Consider the following 21,256-nt stretch of genomic DNA (forward strand, 5'->3'; position numbering starts at 1 on the left):
GCTACTCTCAGTTTAGTGTGAATGAAGGCCCTGACATTTTTACAGGAGCGAAGGTAAGAAACTTGAGGCCTCTAAGTATCCTTATGGGGAAAATAGCTCCCATGGTGAAGGACATTCAACCAGAACTTGGTGATGTTAAAAAAATACCAAAGACTTTGCTATCTTTCCTGGGTAGGGTCACGTGGGAGGGGGTCTTCAGCTAATGATCCAGTGCCATGAACTACCCTGTGCCCAGCTAGCTGGTCATGTGACAGTAGTTGCTTTGGAGTGAAGGGAATATCATTTTTAAAACTTTGTGAAGGGATTATTTTGTTCAACTTTGTACACTATTTAAATATTCTGTTAGCATTCATTATTTTCATTGTGAGAAAAAGCATTTAGTATAGAACTTCATTTGCATTATTGATTCTTATTTCTGGGAACTTTTTCCATTGTGGGAATAAAATCAAAAGTATGTTATTTCTTTCTAGAATAGAGTGAGTTTATTTATTTGGGAGAGAGTAATGATGCTGCATGAAATAGAGGACAAAACTTAAAAATATGTAGATATGATATAGAATTGATAAGGTAGACTGGTAAAAGTACCCATTTTGATGAACAAATCTAACTATCTGCAGGATTTTGAAATAGATTCCAAAATTCGTGCTGAGATAAACAGAAGAACAGCTTTTAAAATCCAACAACTGGAAAAGGAATTAGCTTGGGAAAAAGAGAAACATCAACTTGGCCTAAGGAAGCTACAGAATAGGTAGGATCCATATTTCTTGCAACTTAAGATGTTTGAGAGCATATATATGAATAAAATAGTTTACAGTGACTAATCAGAGTGGTAAGATAAGAGGTCTCCTGAAATATGCACTACTCTTGAAATCTCAAGGAATCTTCTCATCACTCTTACTGATACCTTCTTGTGCTTTCTGCTTACTCCTTCCTGGTTTAAATCTGAGAAATTTGTTTAACAATTAGATATTTTACAAACCAAATTATGTAATACATATTTACTTTCTCTTTTGGACAAATTATTTTTGATCTAATAGGTGAAACAGCATTTAAATATTAAAAAACCGGAAATAAAATAGAACCAAAGAACTTACAATGAAAGACAACAACTTCCTGTCCAGTCCCTCTCATGTACCAATTTGACTTCTCAGGGAAAACTTTTCTTTGCCTTTTTAAGATACAATTTACATACAGTAAACTGCATATATCTTTTTTAAAAATACTCACCTGAGACTATGTTTATTGATTTGAGAGAGAGAGAGAGAGAGAGAGAGAGAAAGAGAGAGAGAGAGAGATCAGTTGCCTCCCATATGCACCCTGACCAGGCACTGAACCTGCAACCTAGGTATGTGCTCTGACTGGGACTCCAACTCACAACCTTTTGGTGTAGGGAATGACCCTCCAACCAACTGAGCACCAATGAAGGGCTAAAATGCATAAATCTTAGTTGAATAGCTTGATAAATTTTTACAGATGTATAAACACATATCTCTGATATTCATATTAAGATCATTTATAGCACTCCAGAAAGATTCCTCATGATTGCATCCAATAAAAATTTGCTCTTCAGAAATGAATGGTTATCACCATAGATTAGTTTTGTCTGAACTTCATATAAATAAAATGTTGCAGTATGAACTCTTTGGTATCTGGCTTCTTTACTTGGTATCATGCCTAAGGTTATTATTCATGTGGTAGAAAGCAGTAGCTCATTCTTTTTCATTGTTTTGTAATATTCCATTAAGTCGGCATACCACAGTTTATTTATGCATTTAACTATTTATTGCTAAATAGTTGAGTTGTTTCTTTTATTTTTCTTTTTTTGGCTACTATGAGCAGTTGGATTGTGAATATTCTTCTGCATGTTTTTTTGGTGGACATAAACATTTATTTCTGTTTGCCATGTAATCAGTGGAACTGGTGGGTCCTAAGTTATATGCATGTTTTACTTTATTAGATACTGCTAAACAGTTTTCTAAACTGGTTCAACCAAGAAGAAATTGACAGCAATACAATCATAGCTGACATCACTGGATAGATCCTCTAGACAAAAAATTAACAAGGAAACAGAGACTCTAAATGAAGCCCTAGACCAAATGGATTTAATAGATATCTACAGACAATTACACCCCAAAACTGCAGAATTCACATTCTTTTCAAGTGCAAATGGGACGTTCTCAAAGAAAGACTACATGTTAGGACACAAACTAAGTCTCTACAAGTTCAAGAAGACCGAAATCATATCAAGCATCTTCTCAGATCACAATGGCATGAAACTAGAAATCAATTTCAACCAGAACATGCAAAGACATTTGAACATATGGAGGCTAAATAGCATGTTATTGAATGATGAATGGGTTACCGAGGAGATCAAGGAAGAAATTATAAACTTTTTGGAAAGCAATGAAAATAAACACACAACACCACAATTTCTATGGGATGCAGCGAAAGCAGTTCTGAGAGGGAAGTTCGTAGCACTACAGGCCTACCTCAAGAAGCAAGAAAATCTCTAATTGACTATCTAACCTCACAACTTAAAGAACTAGAAAGCAAACAAAAAGAAAACCCCAGAGCAAGTAGAAGGAAGGAAATAGTAAAGATCAGAGCAGAAATAAATGACATAGAGACCAAAAAAACCAATTCAGAGGATCAATGAAACAAAGAGCTAGTTATTCAAAAACATGAACAAGGTTGATGAACCCTTAGCTAGACTCACCCAGAAACAAAGAGAGAGAACCCAAATACACAAAATCAGAAATGAAAGAGAAGTAACAACTGACACCACAGAAGTACAAAGGATCATTAACAAATACTATGAACAATTATACTGTAACAAATTAGACAATCTAAGCAAAATGAACAAATTTCTAGAAACACAGTCTCTCAAAACGGAACAAGGAAGAGATAGAAAATTTGAATAGACCAACTAAGGAAATTGAAGATGTATTCAAGACTCTCCAAGCAAACCAAAGCCCAGGCCCAGACTACTTCATGTGGGAATTTTACCGAACATTCAAAGAGGAATAACATCTGTTCTCCTCAAACTATCCCAAAAAATTCAGGAAGAAGGAAGACGTCCATAATCATTTTAGGAGGCCAACATCATTCTAATTCAAAAACCAGAAAAAGACACTACAAAGAAAGAAAACTACGGGCCAATATCACTGATGAACACACATGCCAAAATCCTGAACAAAATATTAGCAAATCGGATCCAGCAATACATCAAAAAATTATTCACCATGACCAAGTAAGATCCATCCCAGAGATGCAAGACTGGTACAATATTCACAAATCAATGTGATACACCACATAAACAAAATGGAGAATAAAAATCACATGATCATATCAATAGATGCTGAAAAAACGTTTGACAAAATCCAGCACCCATTTCTGATAAAAACGCTCAGCAATGTGGGAATAGAGGGATCATATCTCAACATAATAAAGGCCATATATGAAAGACCTACAGCCAACATCATACTCAATGGGCAAAAACTAAAAGCATTTCCCTTGAGAACAGGAACAAGACAGAGATGCCCACTTTTGCCACTCTTATTTAACATAGTACTGGAAGTCTTAGCCACAGCAATCAGACATGAGGAAAAAATAAAAGGGATCCAAATTGGAAAGGAGGAAGTGAAACTCATTATTTGCAGATGACATGATATTATACATAGAAAACCCTAAAGACTCCATCTGAAATCTACTAGACTTAATAAATGAATTTGGCAAAGTAGCAGGATACAAAATTAACGTCAAGAAATCGACAGCATTCTTATACACAAATGATGAAGTCACAGAAAGAGAAACTAAGAAAACAATCCCATTTACCATCATGGCAAAAAAATTAAGATACTGAGGAATAAACTTAACCAAAGAGGTAGAAGATCTCTTCACAGAAAACTACAGGTAATTGAAAAAAGAAATAGAGGAAGATATAAAAAAGTGGAAGCACATACCTTGTTCATGGATTGGAAGAATTAACAACATTAAAATGTCCATACTACCCAAAGCAATCTATAGATCTAATGCAGCCCCCATCAAAATACCAATGACATATTTCACAGAACTAAAACAAATACTTCAAAAGTTTATATGGAACCAAAAAAACACCGAATAGCCACAGCAATCTTGAAAAAGAAGGACAAAGTAGGTGGGGTCACATCTGATATCAGATTATACTACAAAGCTACTGTAATCAAAACAGCCTGGTACTGGCACAAGAACAGGCATATAGATCAGTGGAACAGGACAACTTGAAAATTGACCTTAGACATAATGCTCAATTAATATTTGACAAAAGAGGCAAGAGCATAGAGTGGAGTAAAGAAAGCCTCTTTAATAAATGGTGTTGGGAAAATTGGACAGCTACATGCAAAAAAAAATGAAACTAGACCATTAACTTACACCATACACAAGAATAAACTCAAAATGGCTAAAAGACTTAAATGTAACTCATGAATCCATAAAAATCCTAGAAGAAAATGTAGGCAACAAAATTTCAGACATCATACGGAGCAGAATTTTCACTGATATATCACCTAAGGCAACAGAAACAAAGGAAAAAATGAACACATGGGACTACATCTAAAAAGCTAAACTAAAAAGCTTCTGCACAGCAAAAGATACAATGATCAAAATGAAAAGGCAGCCCACTGTATGGGAGAGCATAATTGCCAATGATATATCAGATAAGGGGTTAATTTCCAAAATATATAGAGTACTCATACAACTCAGCAAAAGGAAGACAAAGAACACAATTAAAAAAATGGGCAGAGGAGCTGAATAGACACCTCTCCAAACAGGACATACAAATGACCAAGAGACATATGAAGAAATGCTCAACATCACTAATCATCAGAGAGATGCAAATTAAAACAACTATGAGGTATCACCTCACACCTGTCAGAATGGCCGCCATCAACAAATCATCAAACAACAAGTGTTGGCGAGGGTGTGGAGAAAAGGGGTCTCTAGTACACTGCTGGTGGGAATGCAGACTGGTGCAGCCACTATGGAAAACACTATGGTGTTACCTCAAAAAATTAAAAATTAAACTGCCATTTGACCCTGTAATCCCACTTCTAGGAATATACCCTAAGAAGCCTGAAACACCAATCAGAACGAATATATGTACCCCCATGTTTGTAGCAGCACTATTTACAGTAGCTAAGATCTGGAAACAGCCCAAATGTCCATCAGTAGACAAATCAATAAAAAAGCAGTAGTGCATATACACAATGGAGTACTATGCAACTGTAAGAAAAAAAGATCTGTTATCCTTTGAGATGACATGGAGGGACCTGGAAAGTATTATCCTAAGTGAAACAAGCCAAGCAGAGTAAGACAAGTATCACGTGATCTCACTTATTTGTGGAATATAATGAACATAACAGTCTGAGGAATACGGTAGACCCAGAAACATGGAAGTAGGGCCCAGACTGACATCCCTCAGAAGGGGATGCGGGTGGGAAGAGATAAACCACAGAACTTATATGCATGTACGTATAACCGATGGACATGGACATCAAATCTGGGGACGGTGTCGGGGGTGATGGGGAGGAGGCTGTCAATGGGGAAAAAAGGAAAAACATCTAAAACAAATATAAATTAATTAAAAAGTTTAAAAAAAACACACACACAAACTGGTTCAACCAATTAATACACTGATCATCAAAATATGAGAATCGAATTGATCCCCATTGTATTAGTTTACTAGGGCTTCCATGACAAAGTACCATAGACTTGTTGGCTAGAAATAACAGACATTTACTGGTAATTCTGGAGGCTGAAAGTCCAAAATCAAAGTCTTCGCTAAGTTATATTTTACTGAGAGCTGGGAGGGAGACTCTGTTCTGTGTCCATCTCTGAACTTCTGGTGATTTGCCAGCCATCAGTGGTATAGATGCATCACTCCGCACCATCTGCCTTCACATGGTATACTTCTGCATCTCTTCATATAACTCTCCCTCTGTGCTTGTCCATGTTGCCTCTTTTTATGAGGACAGCAGTCATGTTAGAACCCACTCTAATGATCTCATTTCAACTTGAATGCCTCTGTCAAGACGCTATTTTCAAAGAGTAATATTCTGAGGTACTGAGGGTAATATTTTGACATCTTTTTTTTTTTTTTTTTTTTGGTATGTGCGGGAACCGAACCCGGGACTCTCTGGTCCACAGGCCGATGCTCCAACTGCTGAGCCAAACTGGCCAGGGCTCAACATCTTTTTGAAGGACACAATTCAACCCATAACGCTCCAGTTTTTTTCACTTGGTATTTTCAGTTCTTTCAGTCCCAGCGATTGGCATTTCCCTGATGAGAAAGGATTTTCAGTCCCCTTTCCTATACTTATGGTTATTTATATTGTCACTTTTGTTAACATGTTTGTTCAAGTTTTCCGTTCATTCTAAAAATTGGCTTGTATGAGTTATTTATATATTCTGGATATGGGTCTTTTGTCATATATATGACATGTATATATAACACGTGTGCACATATGACACACACATGTGTATGCATGTAAAATATCTTGCTCTAGTCTGACTTGTTTTTTTATTCTCATTATGGTGTCTTTTTAAAAAAATATATTTTTATAGACTTTTTTTAGAGAGAGAAGAAGGGAGTAAGAGAGAGAAACATCGATGTGAGAGAGATGCTCCTACAGGGGATCGAGCCCACAACCCAGGCATGTGTGCCCTGACCAGGAATCGAACCAGTACCTCTCAGTCCATGGGACAATGCTCCCTCCACTGAGCCATACTGGGCTCATTATGGTGTTTTTTTAAACAGAAGTTTTTAATTTCAATAAATTCAGTTTATCATTTTTTTCCAATTTATTACTATTTTCAGTAACTCTTATAGTTAGTGCTTTTATGTTGTAGTTAGAAACCTTTGTTCCCCATTCATGAAATAATTCTCCTATGTTTTCTTCTAGAAGTTTTATTATTTGCTATTATCTATCTTGAATAATTTTAATGGGTGGTATAAGATAGAGACCAAGTCATAAATTCATAACTGGACAGGTCATGGTGGGTAGTCACGCCCCACGAATATAACTTCTTTAGAAAAAGGTTTATTTTTGCATCGAGCAAGTCCTGTCCATTGTTTGTTTGTATCTAGGTTAACACATCTTTGAAATCCCCCACTTTCAGACCGCTCCTTCTAAAGTGTGACCACATTCAAGAAAGCATATGATCTTAAGTGTCCTGTTATCTGATCCCTGCTTTGCTTTCTCTCACCTTCATGTAGTCCCTCCTTAATCTCAAATGCATAAAAGAAACTGCAGACTGTTATTCTCTGAAGCATTTATTTCAATCTGTTGAGATCTTGTTTCCAGGTGCATCCTCTATTTGTCTCAAATACATTTTTGTAACAGTTCACAAAAAAAGAGATAGAGAGCAAGTGTCATTTGTTTCTATATGGATATCCAATTGACCTAGCATCATTTGCTGAAGAAACTATTCTTTGCTCACTAGATTGTAGTGATGCTACAGTTAACTATGTATGTGGGTCTGTTCCTGAACTCTTCATTCTATTCCATTGGCCTGTCTGTCTTTGTGCTAGTATCACATTGTCTTAATTATTCTTGACCTCTGATATTGTAAGTCCTCTGGCTTTGTTCTTCATTTTCAATATTGCTTAGGTCCTTTGCATATAATCAACTTGTTAATTTTCACAAAAAGGATGCTAAGATTTTTTTACTGCAATTAAATTGAATCTGTAGATCAACTTAGACATAACAGACATTTAAACAGTTGAGTTTTTCAATCCATAAACACGATATATATCTTGAAAATCCAGTTTTAAAATTTCTTCTAGTGGTTGCAACCATTCATCTAAATAACACATTTCTATGAATTTATTACTAATAATTATTTATTGACTTCCTAGTATGATAGGTGAGGATTTTGCTCACCTTAATGTACTCATGCTTTTTTCTACCTTCTTGAACGTATAAAATATAACAACCACTTTAAAGTCCTTCTCTGCTAGTTATATTATCTGTGTCATTTCTGGGTCTGTTCCAATTAATTGATCATTTTCTCTTTATTTTGGGTCATATTTTTCCTGCCTAAAATTTTTTTATTGGATGCCAGACATTGTGATTTTTATGTTGTGGATGCTGGATTTTTTTTTTTTTACATACTTTTACATATTCTTGATCTTTGTTATGGGATTTTGTAAAGTTACTTGAAAATAGCTTGATTTTTTTTTTTTTTTTTTTTTTTTGAGGATTGCTTTCAATCTTTGTTAGGTGGGATTAGGCAGCCTTTAGTGTAAAGCTAATTTTTCCCACTGCTAAGATAAAATACTTCTGAGTACTCTACCCTGTGTCCCAGGTATTAAAAGTCTTGTGAAAACACAAGCTATTCCAACCTGTGTGGGGGTCTGGGGATTATTCTACCTGCTCCCTTCAAGTGTATCTTCCCCAGCCTCAGGCAGACTCCTCGCATGCTGTGTGCTGGCCAGGACTCACCTGAAGGCTGGAAGGGAGCCCTTTGCAGAACTCCAGAGCTCAATGTCTGTGCAGCCGTCTCCTTGCTGGTATTCTGCCCTGGGAATTATGGCACTTGTTACCTGGCATTAAATCCTGAACATTTTAATTTCGGGATAATATCTGAATATATTTACATCCCTAAATTATATCTAGATTGCTACCTACTAGGAGATGAAAGTAGGAAGTTCTTCTTGGGAAGAACCCTCAACATAGTATCCTCTGTTTGGCTTTAATATTCATAATATATTGGTAAATGCATTTATATGGCAAGTATGAATTTTAATTCACAAACTCAGGTATATAAGCAATATCACTAGTCTTTATTTTATTTGACCCTGAGTTCCTGTTCTACCAGGTAGACAAGAAAGTTGTTTTAGTACCACCGAGGCTTACTGCACCAGCCTGCCTGACTTTTTCAGTTCTTTGAATCTATGGTTTCTGTGCTCTGCTGGAGCAGGCAGTCTTCAGTGAGGCTCCCAGGATGCAACACACTTGCAGCCATTGTCCTTGAGGCCGGTGTCTTCCCAGGTGCTGTCAGAAGCAGGAAACAAGTGCCCACAGGTCTAGGACCAATTTGCCTATCATCCTCTTCATCAGGTGGAACTTCTTCCTTGCCACTTTCCTTGCCCTCAAGTACTTGTTTCCTTAATTCCCTGCTTTTCCACCCTAGTCCAGGCCCCGACCCTTCAGAGGTTGGTGTCTTCAATAAACATATGGAAGGAAATAGTAAGTATCCAGCAATCTGATTGGAGTGGAGAGAGGATAAGGTTGCAGCAGTGAATAACACTGAATATTACCAGTGTTTCCAGCTTCAGTCTAGCAGGCCAAATATAACAACTCTTGGTTGAATAATTTACATCCTTTTGATTACTAATGAAGTTGAACATTTCTTTTCATGTCTGTAGTTCATTTATCTTTATTCTTAGAATTGCCTGTTTAGATTCCTTGTTCATCTTTCTTGGAGTTTTGCCCCCCTCCCCTTATTTTTAGTTGTAGTCTCTATTTCTATATGTATTTGCCTTTTATTATATATATTGTAAATACTTTCTTCTCCACTATTTGCCTTAAACTTTGTTCATATTTTTCTAACTGTGCAAAAGTTTTAAATTTTGATGTACTCAAAACTATATTTTCCTTCACGTTATCTGGGTCTCATGGAAAGACTAAAATTTAAAGAGTCAAAAACTTCTGTGGGCAAGAAGATAAAGGGAATAAGGCTTATAGAGATGAGAAAGAGACTATGCTATGAGAGAAAGGGGACAATTAAAAAGAAATAAGCCATTTTAAAAGGAGAAATGAGAGTTAAAAGGATTGAGTTAGAAAAACAGTAAGAAAGGCAAACAAGCTAGGAATAATTGCTATATACATAAATAAGTTAAACTCTAAAATTAAAACACAGGGGAATAATTATGAACCAGTGCCAAAAAAAAAAAAAAAAAAAAGCAACAATTTGATTGATGAAGAACTTTTAAAAGATAAATCTCTGTGGCTATATGAAAAGGGTGACCTAGAGAGTAGTATGAATTTCTGAGCTTCATGTGTTTTATAGAAGTAAATGAGGTAATATGATGTATATGAGATATGTGATATATATCCATCTCACTATTATTCATAATATATAATACATGATATATGTATGTATAAAAACAAGAGAGATATGTACATATAATTGATGTACATATAATTGGAGTTAATAGATCGGGAGGTAGATTACATTTTCTCAGTTTGAAATGATCCATTTACTATTAACTGTAGTTAGCTTGACACTTTTATTTTCTACACATTAGCAAAACAGTGGTATTGTACCAACCTAATGGGTTGTTTAGTATTTTCATTAGAAAGAAAATTCTACTTGCTCTTCAACCAAGTCTTATTCAACTTCCATCACATCCTTGTTGATATATGCATGGCTAAATTTTGGATCCAGTGTATTATGAATTATTTACAAGCATAGTGTGTTGCAGTCTTGTTTTATGACCTAATAATCAGATAGAATGACTGAAATGGTGTCGATGATTAAAATGGTGACTATGCAGATATTTGTTTTCTTCTCGCAGGTTTCATGATTCACTGGAAGGTGATATTATTGTGGTTCATGCCATACAGAGCGATCACAAGGTATCCTCCTATAGGCTTGTGAAGCCCTCCAAGTACTCCAAATCCAGACGGATCAGTCAGTTTGACAGAAGAACAAGCAAAATGGAGAGGTTTGAAAAAGAGGGAACTGGAAGAAAGGATAGCCAGAAAGAAACAGGTAACCTAAATGACAAGAAGGCATTTAAATCCTAACTTATTAAGATTTCAAAACCAAATTGTATTTTTGTAGGCAGAACATTGGAATGCTTTTTTGGTGGCTTGAGCTCAATCTCTTGTCTCCTGTCCTTCATTCCTTTGAAATGAACAATCAAAGGAGCTTTGTATGGCTGAGAAGGAGAGGCCAAGTTACTCCAGCAAAGACTCCACATCAATTTTCCTATTTGATACAGGCTGCAAAAGAAAACTCACTCTGGTCATGTGACTGACAGGATAAGGGTACCCAATGCTTCCCATATCTACCTATTCTTAAATCTAGGATTTCCCCAGATGCCAATTTCTAGGCATTGTTTCTTCCCAGATTGCTGGGCTCCACCTCAGAGTGTGGGGCTAGAACACAATATTTCAAACTGTTTTCCAAGAGCATGTGCTTTAAATGGAATGATGAGCTGAGAATACAGACGTGAAAATAGTACCTATAATTCCGATGACCTGCCTTTTGACCTCCTACAGGATGACTGCAGATGACTGGAAGGAAGACAAGAATTAAGGAATGGCTGGAAAGCCCGGTCAAGACAGATAAAGGGCTCTGTAGTCTGGTCAGACCTGGGCTGCCCATGATACACTATTAACATTAAAGCTGGTTTATCCTCTCCATTGGGAAAACTGGAACGGCTCTTTTCTGCCTATAGGATAAATTCTGAAAACATTATCCCAGTATTGTCTTCCACGTATATCCCTATTCTGTTTCCTATTAATGGTTCATTCTTATACTATCTGACTTATATTTTTAGCCTATTGTCCTGCTTGCTGCTCCCTAATTATGCCTGATGCATCCATATCCAGGTTCCTGCTAGAGTGACCAATTCACTCTTCTCTCTGAATTCTGCTCAATTATGGGGATCCAGATTGAATCACACTTTTAAAAAAATAAACCCCTCCCATCACCATCCAGGAAACATTAAACTCTTTCTTTTTTGCACTATCCTATATTTGAAATATGACATGTGAGTTATAACTATATGACCATCTCATTAACTTTTTTTCATGTAACTCTAAGGTATATCTCTCTGTAGCTTGAACATGAATTGAGTAATTCCCCCAGCAGATACTTATTGATAAAGGTAATAACTTTCCCTCCCAGAGGAAGTAGTTTTTATTGATGTTATCTCCAGAAACCAAAAAGACCATGTACCCACTTTCAGTCATCCCTTATCTGTGCAGGATCTCACACTGCACTACTTTGGGAAGGGATGCACATTGCCTTTAGTTTTCTAAAGCCCTTGTCTTTCCCTTCCCTGTGTAGCCTTAGAACTTCAGTAGCGATATTGTTTTGTTGTTGTTTTCAGCAATGGGTGCTGCAGCTACATAGTAACAGTAGGTGAAGGAGTGTGAGGAAAGCAGTTAGATGAGTGAGAAGAGGGATGAACAGGAAAACAGAAACATAGCCTATCAAAGGGCCCTCTGCCCAGACTCTGGCTTGATCCTTCATTGTTTGCATTTCTCTTTATGCTGAATCCCATCTTTCTGAATCACATCCAGGATTTCTACTGCCAGTTATGGACCCAGCCCCAAAGTCATGAGATGAGCTAGTCTCGTGGGTACGTTCCTGGTTCACAAAGGCTTAAAGTGATCAGTCAGACATATTGTGCCACCTCTGTACATATCTTTGCTGTTTTTCCATCCAGTTCAGGGACTGCAATTTCTGGAGCTGTGGTGGGATATGTGATAGGAATGTCAAACTCGATGGCAATCTCATATTTGAGGAGATCATGAATATACCAGCATTTTTCACACCATCCAGTCCCTTCCTTGTTGGACTGCACTGGGAACCAATCATTGTCTGCGATTTTATTTTTTTCTTCTATAAGGAGACTAATATTCCTACTTGTGTCACCACACCCATAGCTCCTGATCTCCAGTTTGACATTAGTTTTCAGTACCGGGATCTCAGACATGACATCCCAGGTGGCCTTGTCCATCCCCTTGAAAGACTAAAGCCAGCAACTTTAAAATTATAGATTTGATTGTATGTTTCTGATTATTTTGTTAATTGGCCACAGATCATTGCAGTTGGTATATGTGTCACCTCAAATTATACATCTCATCTGGGACTCCCTTGCTTTCCTCTTCCCCTACTATCATATCACAAACACTCCTTCCCAGCTTCTCAATATGCATGTCAGCAGTAACATCGTATTTATCTGTTTAATATGTGTTTTATCTAGCCAACTTTTCAATAAGGTCCTTAAAAGCAAATACTGTATCTTAGATCTCTTTATTTTGATATTCTAAAATATGCATTATGTTGTTGAATTCATGGTAGTTGCTTAATAAATACTGTGATTTAAAGATTCTGGATTTTATTCTCTGGATTTTAAAATGTGTGGTAGATTAAAAACAATATTTGAGAATTTCATTTTGATGTTTCAAAAAGATTGAAAAAAATGTTGACTCCATACAGGAGGGAATAATAGCATCCAAGAAGAATCAATGATAGAAAAAGGGAAGGAGTTTCGACCTAAGACCTTAAGTCAAATTATGGTGGATAATCAAATTGAGAAAACGAGGAAACTTATATTAAAAGCTGAAAGAGCCCAGCATAAAATTCAGCAGCGAAAAAAAGAATGGGAGGAACTGTAAGTACTTTATGTAAACTCTTTTATTTTAATATGAGTCTCAAAATATCTTTAACAACATTAATCAATATAAAGAATTTAATTTAAAGAAGTGAAAGAAACAGAGATGGAGACATTGAAGACAGGTCAGCCGGATCTTTAGGGTGGTGACACCCTGGTGGAACATCTATGTTCACCTAAGAGTTTTGAGTCCAGAAATTCCATTTTACTAATAAAACTAGAGTGATTTTTAAGGATTAAGAAATTATTTTTATCCCAGCATCAAGAAGATATTCTCCAGATGTTCTTCTAGCATAGTTTTGGCTTTCACCTATAGGTCTCTAACTGTTTGAAATTAACTTTAAAAAAAAAAATGAGTATGAGGTACTTTTATTTAACAAACACATCTTTTCATTTGTTTATTTGCCACCTATATCTTTGGTAAAATGTCTCTCCATGTATTTTGCCTATGTTCAAATAAGATTTTTAGCTATTTAAATGTTGAGTTTTGAGAGTTTTAAAAAATATATTCTACAGACTAATCATGTGTCAGATATGTTGTTTTTGAATATTTACTCTTACTCTATAGTTTGTCTTTTCATTTCCTGAACAGGGACATCTGCAGAGCAAAACATTTTTTATTTTATTAAAGCCAATTTATCAATTTTTCCTTCTGCGAATCTTGGTTTTGGTGTCAAGGCTAAGAATTCCGCCTAATACTAGGTCCCAAAGATTTTCTTCTATTTTTATAAAAGTTTTGTAGTTTTATTTAAGTCTGCAATCCATTTGGTGTTAATTTTTGTACAAGGTGTGAGATTTATGTTTGTTTGTTCATCAATTTATGTGTTTTTACCTGTAAATGTCTAATTGCTCTGGCACTATTTGTTGAAAAGCCTCTATTTTCTCCACTGCATTGCTTTTGTACTTCTGTTAAAAATCATCCGGGAATATTTGTGTGGGTCTATTTCCTGGTTCACTTTCTGTTCCAATGATTTATGTGCCTGTCCATTTGCCAATATACACTGTCTGGATTACTGTAGCTATGTAATGGGTCTTGAAATCGGGTGAACTGATTTCTTTCATTTTATTTTTATTTTTAAAAATTGTTTTAGCTATTTTGCTTTTCCATATAAATTTTAGAACAATCTTTATGTTTACAAAAAAATCTTGCTGAAATTATGATAGGAATTGTGTTAAACCTTGTATCAGTTTGGAGAAAATAAAATAATAAAAGAAACCTAGACATGTTTATTATGTTGAGTCTTCTAATCCATGGACATAGTATGACTCTCCATTTATTTAGCTCTTTGGTTTCTTTCATCTGTGTTGTTGTCTTTATATATTTAATCCTTACCCAAGGACATGTTTATTGATTTTTAGAGAAAAAGGGACAGAGAGAGATAGAGAAACATTAATGTGAAAGAGAAACATCAATCGGTTGCCTCCTATATGCATCCCAACCAGAACTGAACCCGAAACCTAAGTATGTGCCCCGACCAGGAATCAAACCTGTAACCCTTTGGTGTATGGGATGGCACTTGAACCAACTGAGCCACCCAGCCAGGGCTCTTTTGTTTTTTTGTTTTTGTTTTTAATATAAAAGTACTATACATATTTTGGTAGGTATACACATAAATATTCCACTTTTTTTGTCAATTGTAAATGGTATTGTAGTTTTTAATTTTGGTGTCTGTGCGTTCATGTTCATTGCTAGTATAGAAATACAATTGATATTTGTGTTTATCTGGGTTCTGTGACCTTGCTGCACTGAAAGGGTTTTTTTGTTTGGTTTATTTGTCATGTTTTTTGGTAGGTTTCTTGGAGTTTTCTGTGTAGACTATTGTATTATCTGTAAATAGGGACAATTTTATTTCTTCTTATTCAATCTGTTTGCTTCTCATTTTCATTTATTTTTCTATTACACTGACTAGAACTTCCAGTACTATACTGAAATAGAATAAAGAGAACTGGTATCCACATATGTTCCTAATCTTAATGGGAAAGCAGTCACTATTTAAAAGTATAACTGTTTTCAGCTGTTTACTTCAACCTACTTATATTGCTACATTTGAAGTTAATGTGTTATTGACAGATATAGTTGGGTTATGTTTTTTAATTACTCTGTCAATCTTAGTTCTTCTGTTGGTATATTTAGGCCAATTATACTTAATGTAATTATTGATATTTGAAGTTTATATCTGTTATTTTATATTTTGTTTTCTATTTCTCTTTTTTTTTTCTTTTGCTGCCTGTTGTTTACTTGAATTATTTTAGAGTTCCAGCATGATTAATCTATAGTGTTCTTAAGTATATCACTTCGTATAGCTTTTTTAGTATTTGCTCCAGGTATTATATTATGTATACACAACTTATTACAGAGAACTGGTGTTGACATTTAGTCATTTTGAATAAAGTGTAGAAAGTTCACCAGCTTTTATGTCCATTTGTCCCCTCCCATTTTCCCATATTCATAATATAATTGTATAAATATTTTCTCTATGTACATTTTAAAACATGGCAGTGTTGGAGATTTCCTTCAATCATCAAACATAACAGACAATAGAATTAAAATGTCTTTTCCCAGATTTTTACTATTAACATTTTAATTTCTTCCTTTTTGCAGGCTCTATGTTTTTTTTTATTATTATTTTATTTTCATTTAGAAAACTTCATTTAGCTGTTTTTTTATAGTAGGTATGCTGGTGACAAATTCTGTTAGTTTTTCTTCATCTAATTATAGTTTGATTTTTCCATCACTCCTGAAAAATATTCTTACCACACATAGACTTCTGTGTTAACAGTTCTTATTTTCAGCATGTAAAAAATATTGTGCTTCTTCCCGCTGGCCTCCATGTTTTTTTATGGTTTGTCTGCTACCATTGAAATTGTTTTTTTCCTATATATAAGATGTTATTTTTCTCTTGCTGCTTTTAGACATTTTTCCTCTTGTCTTTCATTTTCAAAAGTTTGATTATATGTCTTTGTGTAGAGTTGTTTAAACTTATTCTTTGTTGGATTCATTAAACTTCTTGAATCTGTATACTTGTGTCTCCTGCCCCCCCCAAAAAAAAAAAAATTTGAGGAGTCTTCAGTCATGATTTAAAAAAAATTTTTTATTAATTTATTTTTGCTACAGATGTTTCTTCTTTTTTTCCCCATTGACACCCTCCTCCCCAAACCCCCTCCCCATATCTGGCTTTGTTGTCTGTGTCCACCAGTTATGAATACATGCATATAAGTTCTGTGGTTTATCTCTCCCCTCCCCTCCCCCCACCACCCCCTCTTTCTGAGGGTTGTCAGTCTGTACCCCACTTCCACATCTCTGGGTCTACCCAATTCCCCATACTGTTATGTTCATTATATTCCACAAATAAGTGAGATCACGTGATACTTGTCTTTCTCTGGCTTGTTTCGCTTAGGATAATACTTTCCAGGTCCCTCCATGTCATCTCAAAGGATAAGAGATCTTTCTTTCTTATAGCTGCACAGTACTCCATTATGTATATGTACCACTGCTTTTTTATCAATTTGCCTACTGATGGACACTTGGGCTATTTCCAGATCTTAGTTATTGTAAATAGTGCTTCTATAAAAATGGGGATACATATATTCTTCCTGATTGGTCTTTCAGGCTTCTTAGGGTATATTCCTAGAAGTGGGATCACTGGATCAAATGGCAATTCAATTTTTAATTTGAGGTAACACCATAGTGTTTTCCATAGTGGCTGCACCAGTCTGCATTCCCACCAGCAGTGCACTAGGGTCCCCTTTTCTCCACACCCTCACCAACACTTGTTGTTTGATGATTTGTTGATGGCGACCATTCTGACAGGTGTGAGGTGATACCTCATTGTTGTTTTAATTTGCATCTCTCTGATGATTAGTGATGTTGAGCGTTTCTTTATATATCTCTTGGGCATTTGTATGTCCTGTTTGGAGAGGTGTCTATTTAGGTCCTCTGCCCATTTTTTAATTGGGTTCTTTGTCTTCCTTTTGTTGAGTTGTATGAATACTCTATATATTTTGGAAATTAACACCTTATCTGATATATCATTGGCAATTATGCTCTCCCATACAGTGGGTTCCCTTTCCATTTTGATGGTTGTTTCTTTTGCTGTGCAGAAGCTTTTTAGTTTGATGTAGTACCATGCATTCATTTTTTCCTTTGTTTCTCTTGCTTAGGTAATGTATCAGTGAAAATTCTGCTGCGTATGATATCTGAAATTTTGTTGCCTACATTTTCTTCTAGGATTTTTATGGATTCATGAGTCACATTTAAGTCTTTTATTCATTTTGAGTTTATTCTTGTATATGGTGTAAGTTGATGGTCTAGTTTCATTTTTTTTTTTTTTTTCATGTAGCTGTCCAATTTTCCCAACACCATTTATTAAGGAGGCTGTCTTTACTCCACTGTATGCTCTTGCCCCATTTGTCAAATATTAATTGAGCATATTGCCTTGGGTCCATTTCTGGATTCTCTATTCTGTTTCACTAGTCTATATGCCTGTTCTTGTGCCAGTAGCAGGCTGTTTTGATTACTGTAGTATAACCTGATATTTGGTATTATGATCTCACCTACTTCGTCCTTCTTTTTGAAGATTGCTTTGGCTCTTTGGGATCTTTTTTGGTTTCACATGAACTTTTGAAGTATATGTTCTAGTTTTGTAAAATATGTCGTGGGTATTTTGATGGGAATTGCATTGAATCTATAGATTGCTTTGGGTAATATGGACATTTTAATGTTGTTAATTCTTCCAATCCATGAACAAGGTATGTGCTTCCACTTTTTTATATCTTCCTCTATTTCTTTTTTAAATGTCCTGTAGTTTTCTGTGAATAGGTCCTTTACTTCTTTAAGTTTATTCCTAGATATCTTAATTGTTTTGTCGAGATGGTAAATGGGATTGTTTTCTTAGTTTCTCTTTCTGTGACTTCATCATTGGGGTATAAGAATGCCATCGATTTCTTGATGTTAATTTTGTATCCTGCTACTTTGCCAAATTCATTTATTAAGTCTAGTAGATTACAGATGGAGTCTTTAGGGTTTTCTATGTATAATATCATGTCATCTGCAAATAATGACAGTTTCACTTCCTCCTTTCCAATTTGGATTCCTTTTATTTTTTCTTCATGTCTGATTGCTGTGGCTAAGACTTCCAGTACTATGTTAAATAAGAGTGACGAAAGTGGGCATTCCTGTCTTTTTCCTGTTCATAAGGAAAATTCTTTTAGTTTTTGCTCATTGGGTATGATGTTTGCTATAGGTCTTTCATGTATGGCCTTTATTATGTCGAGATTTGATACCTTTATTTCCACATTGCTGAGCGTTTTTATCAGAAATGGATGCTGGATTTTGTCAAATACTTTTTCAGCATCTGTTGATATGATCATGTGGTTTTTATTTTTCATTTGTTTATGTGGTGTATCACATTTATTAATTTGCAAATATTGTACCAGTCTTGCATCTCTGGGATGAATCCCACTTGGTCTTGGTGAATAATTTTTTTTGATGTATTGTTGGATCCAATTTGCTAGTATTTTGTTCAGGATTTTGGCATCTATGTTCATCAGGGATATTGGTCTGTAGTTTTCTTTCTTTGTAGTGTCTTTTTCTGGTTTTGGAATTAGAATTATGCTGGCCTCATAAAACAAGTTTGGAAGTCTTCCTTCTTCTTGAATTTTTTGAAATAGTTTAAGGAGAATGGGTGTTAGTTCTTCTTTCAGACATGATTTTTTATAGTTTTTTTGAAGTTCTTTCCTCTTTTACCTCTCCTTCTGGGACTCCAGTGACACAAATAATAGATCCCTGAAGATCCGTGTATTTTATTGATGCTGTTATATGTTTGTTTCTAGTGTCTATTCTTTCTTTTGTTCAAATCGGTTAATTGCTATGTTCCATGTTCCAGTTCACTGATTCTTTTTTCTGCCTCTTCCATTCTGGTATGGAGCCCATCCACTGAGTTTCATTTTGGTTATTTTATTTTTCAGTTCTAAGTTTCTATTTGGTTCTTCCTTTTATCTTCTATTTCTTTCTGAGACTTTCTGTTTTGTTTTTTGTTTTTTTTTCATTTGTTTTAAGCATCTTCTTAATTATTTGTTGAAGCACTTTATGATGACTGCTTTAAAATTCTTCTTAGATTACTTTAATTTTCTCATTTTGAGATTGGTATCTGGTAACTGTCTTTTTTCATTTCAGTTGAGATTGTCCTGATTTTTGGTATCACAATATATTTTTTATTAAAATCTGGCAATTTTGGGTATTATGAGACCCTGGATCCTATTTATACATTGTTTCAGTTGGCTTTCTCTGACTTTGGCTGTATAGGGAGGAATGCCATCTCATATGAGTATAGAAGACTAGGTTATCCAATCTTCTCTAATTGACAGCTGAAGAAGGAAGAGGCTACTTGCTGGTCAAGAGTTGGAGTTCCAGACCCCACTAGGCCCTCATTAATACCACTTTGCTCTTCAGTTGGCCTCTGCTGAAACTGTGGAAGGTGGTGAAAGTCATCACTCTCCACTAGGCTTCCTCAAACACTATGTCAGCAGGGAGGGAGGGATCATCTTGTTACTGCTGCAGGTGGTTGAAGTTTCAGCTATCCTATGGGGTCTCCACTGTGGCTTTTTACTTCACTATGGGAATAAAAGTCTGGGTTTTCAGGACTCACCTTCTCTAACACCAACCATGGAGTGGTTGTTTTGCCTTGTTAAAGCCCATTGACCTCTGTTGGCATGGGGGGAAGTGTGGCCACATTTTTTTTTTTCTGTGGTATTTGGCTGGAATAATGGAATAAAACATTTATTGTCTAGCCTTGGTCCAGGTCGCTCAGTGGTTAGAGGGTCAGCCTGTGCACCAAAGGGTTGTGAGTTCAATTCCCAGTCAAGGACATGAACTCGGGTTGCAGGTTCAGTCCCCAGGCTAGTTGGGGTGTATGTGGGAGGCAACCAGTTGTTGTGTCTCTCATGGATGTCTCTCTCTCTTTCTCTCTTTCTCCCTCCTTCCCTTCCATTATCTCTACCAATTAATGGAAAAAAATATCCTTGCGTGAAGATTAACAACAACAACAAAAATAACACTCATTGTCCAGAAATTTGCTGTTTTGCTGTTCTTCTCTTTTCTTGATCATTTAACTAGAGAAAGCAGGACTTTGTTTAACCTTTGTTATCTAAACCTATTGGTATTTCTGAGTTGCTGTTCTCTTTTTATTTGATTTGAGATAGAATATTATATTAGTTTCAGGCATATAGCATAGTGATTTGACATTTATATACCTCACAAAGTGATCACCACAAGAAGTCTAGTAACCTTCTATCATTATACAAATTTATTATAATATTATTGACTATATTTTCTATGCTATATAATACATCCCTGTGATTTATTATAACTGGAAATTTGTACATCTTCATTTCCTTCACCTTATTACCCATCCCCTGGCCATCTTGAGTTGCTGTTTTCTTTAGCTCTAAGTCCAAAATATGTGAGGCAAAAAGAAAACCCAGAAAACTCATCATCATATCCTTCCTTGGGTCCCGAGGTTTTCTGTGATCTGCCTCCTTCTTTCCACATTTCAGAATCTTATGTTTATTTTCTATATAATGTGCAAGGTTTTTATTTGTACTTACCAGGAAAAAAAGAGGAAAATATAGGTCTATTCTATCCTCTTGGAAGTGGAAGTTCTCTCAATTGATTTTTAAAATTTATACTTACTTTTAACCTAGTGATTTTGCTAAGCTCACTATTTTTTTGCGGATTCTTTACAGTATTTTATGAATATGATAACTTTTTATGTGAATAAAGACACATAATCTCTGTGTCTTTTATTTCTTTTCTTGACTCGTTGTACTGTCTAGGATATGTACTACAATGTCATATAAAATGGT

At 35.4% G+C, this 21,256-nt stretch overlaps 1 protein-coding gene across 1 annotated transcript in view; it reads left to right on the forward strand.

Moving 5' to 3' along the window:
• The window catches only part of CFAP44 (cilia and flagella associated protein 44), a 148,285-nt gene that overhangs the window by 88,786 nt on the left and 38,243 nt on the right, over positions 1 to 21,256 (forward strand). The window contains exons 22-24 of the mRNA XM_036243429.1: positions 618 to 748; positions 10,559 to 10,755; positions 13,219 to 13,393. Coding sequence (XP_036099322.1) covers positions 618 to 748; positions 10,559 to 10,755; positions 13,219 to 13,393 — 503 coding nt within the window. The remainder of the gene's footprint in view (positions 1 to 617; positions 749 to 10,558; positions 10,756 to 13,218; positions 13,394 to 21,256) is intronic.

Source organism: Molossus molossus, unplaced genomic scaffold, assembly GCF_014108415.1.
Source record: "Molossus molossus isolate mMolMol1 unplaced genomic scaffold, mMolMol1.p scaffold_m16_p_5, whole genome shotgun sequence".
Taxonomy (NCBI): Eukaryota; Metazoa; Chordata; class Mammalia; order Chiroptera; family Molossidae; genus Molossus; species Molossus molossus.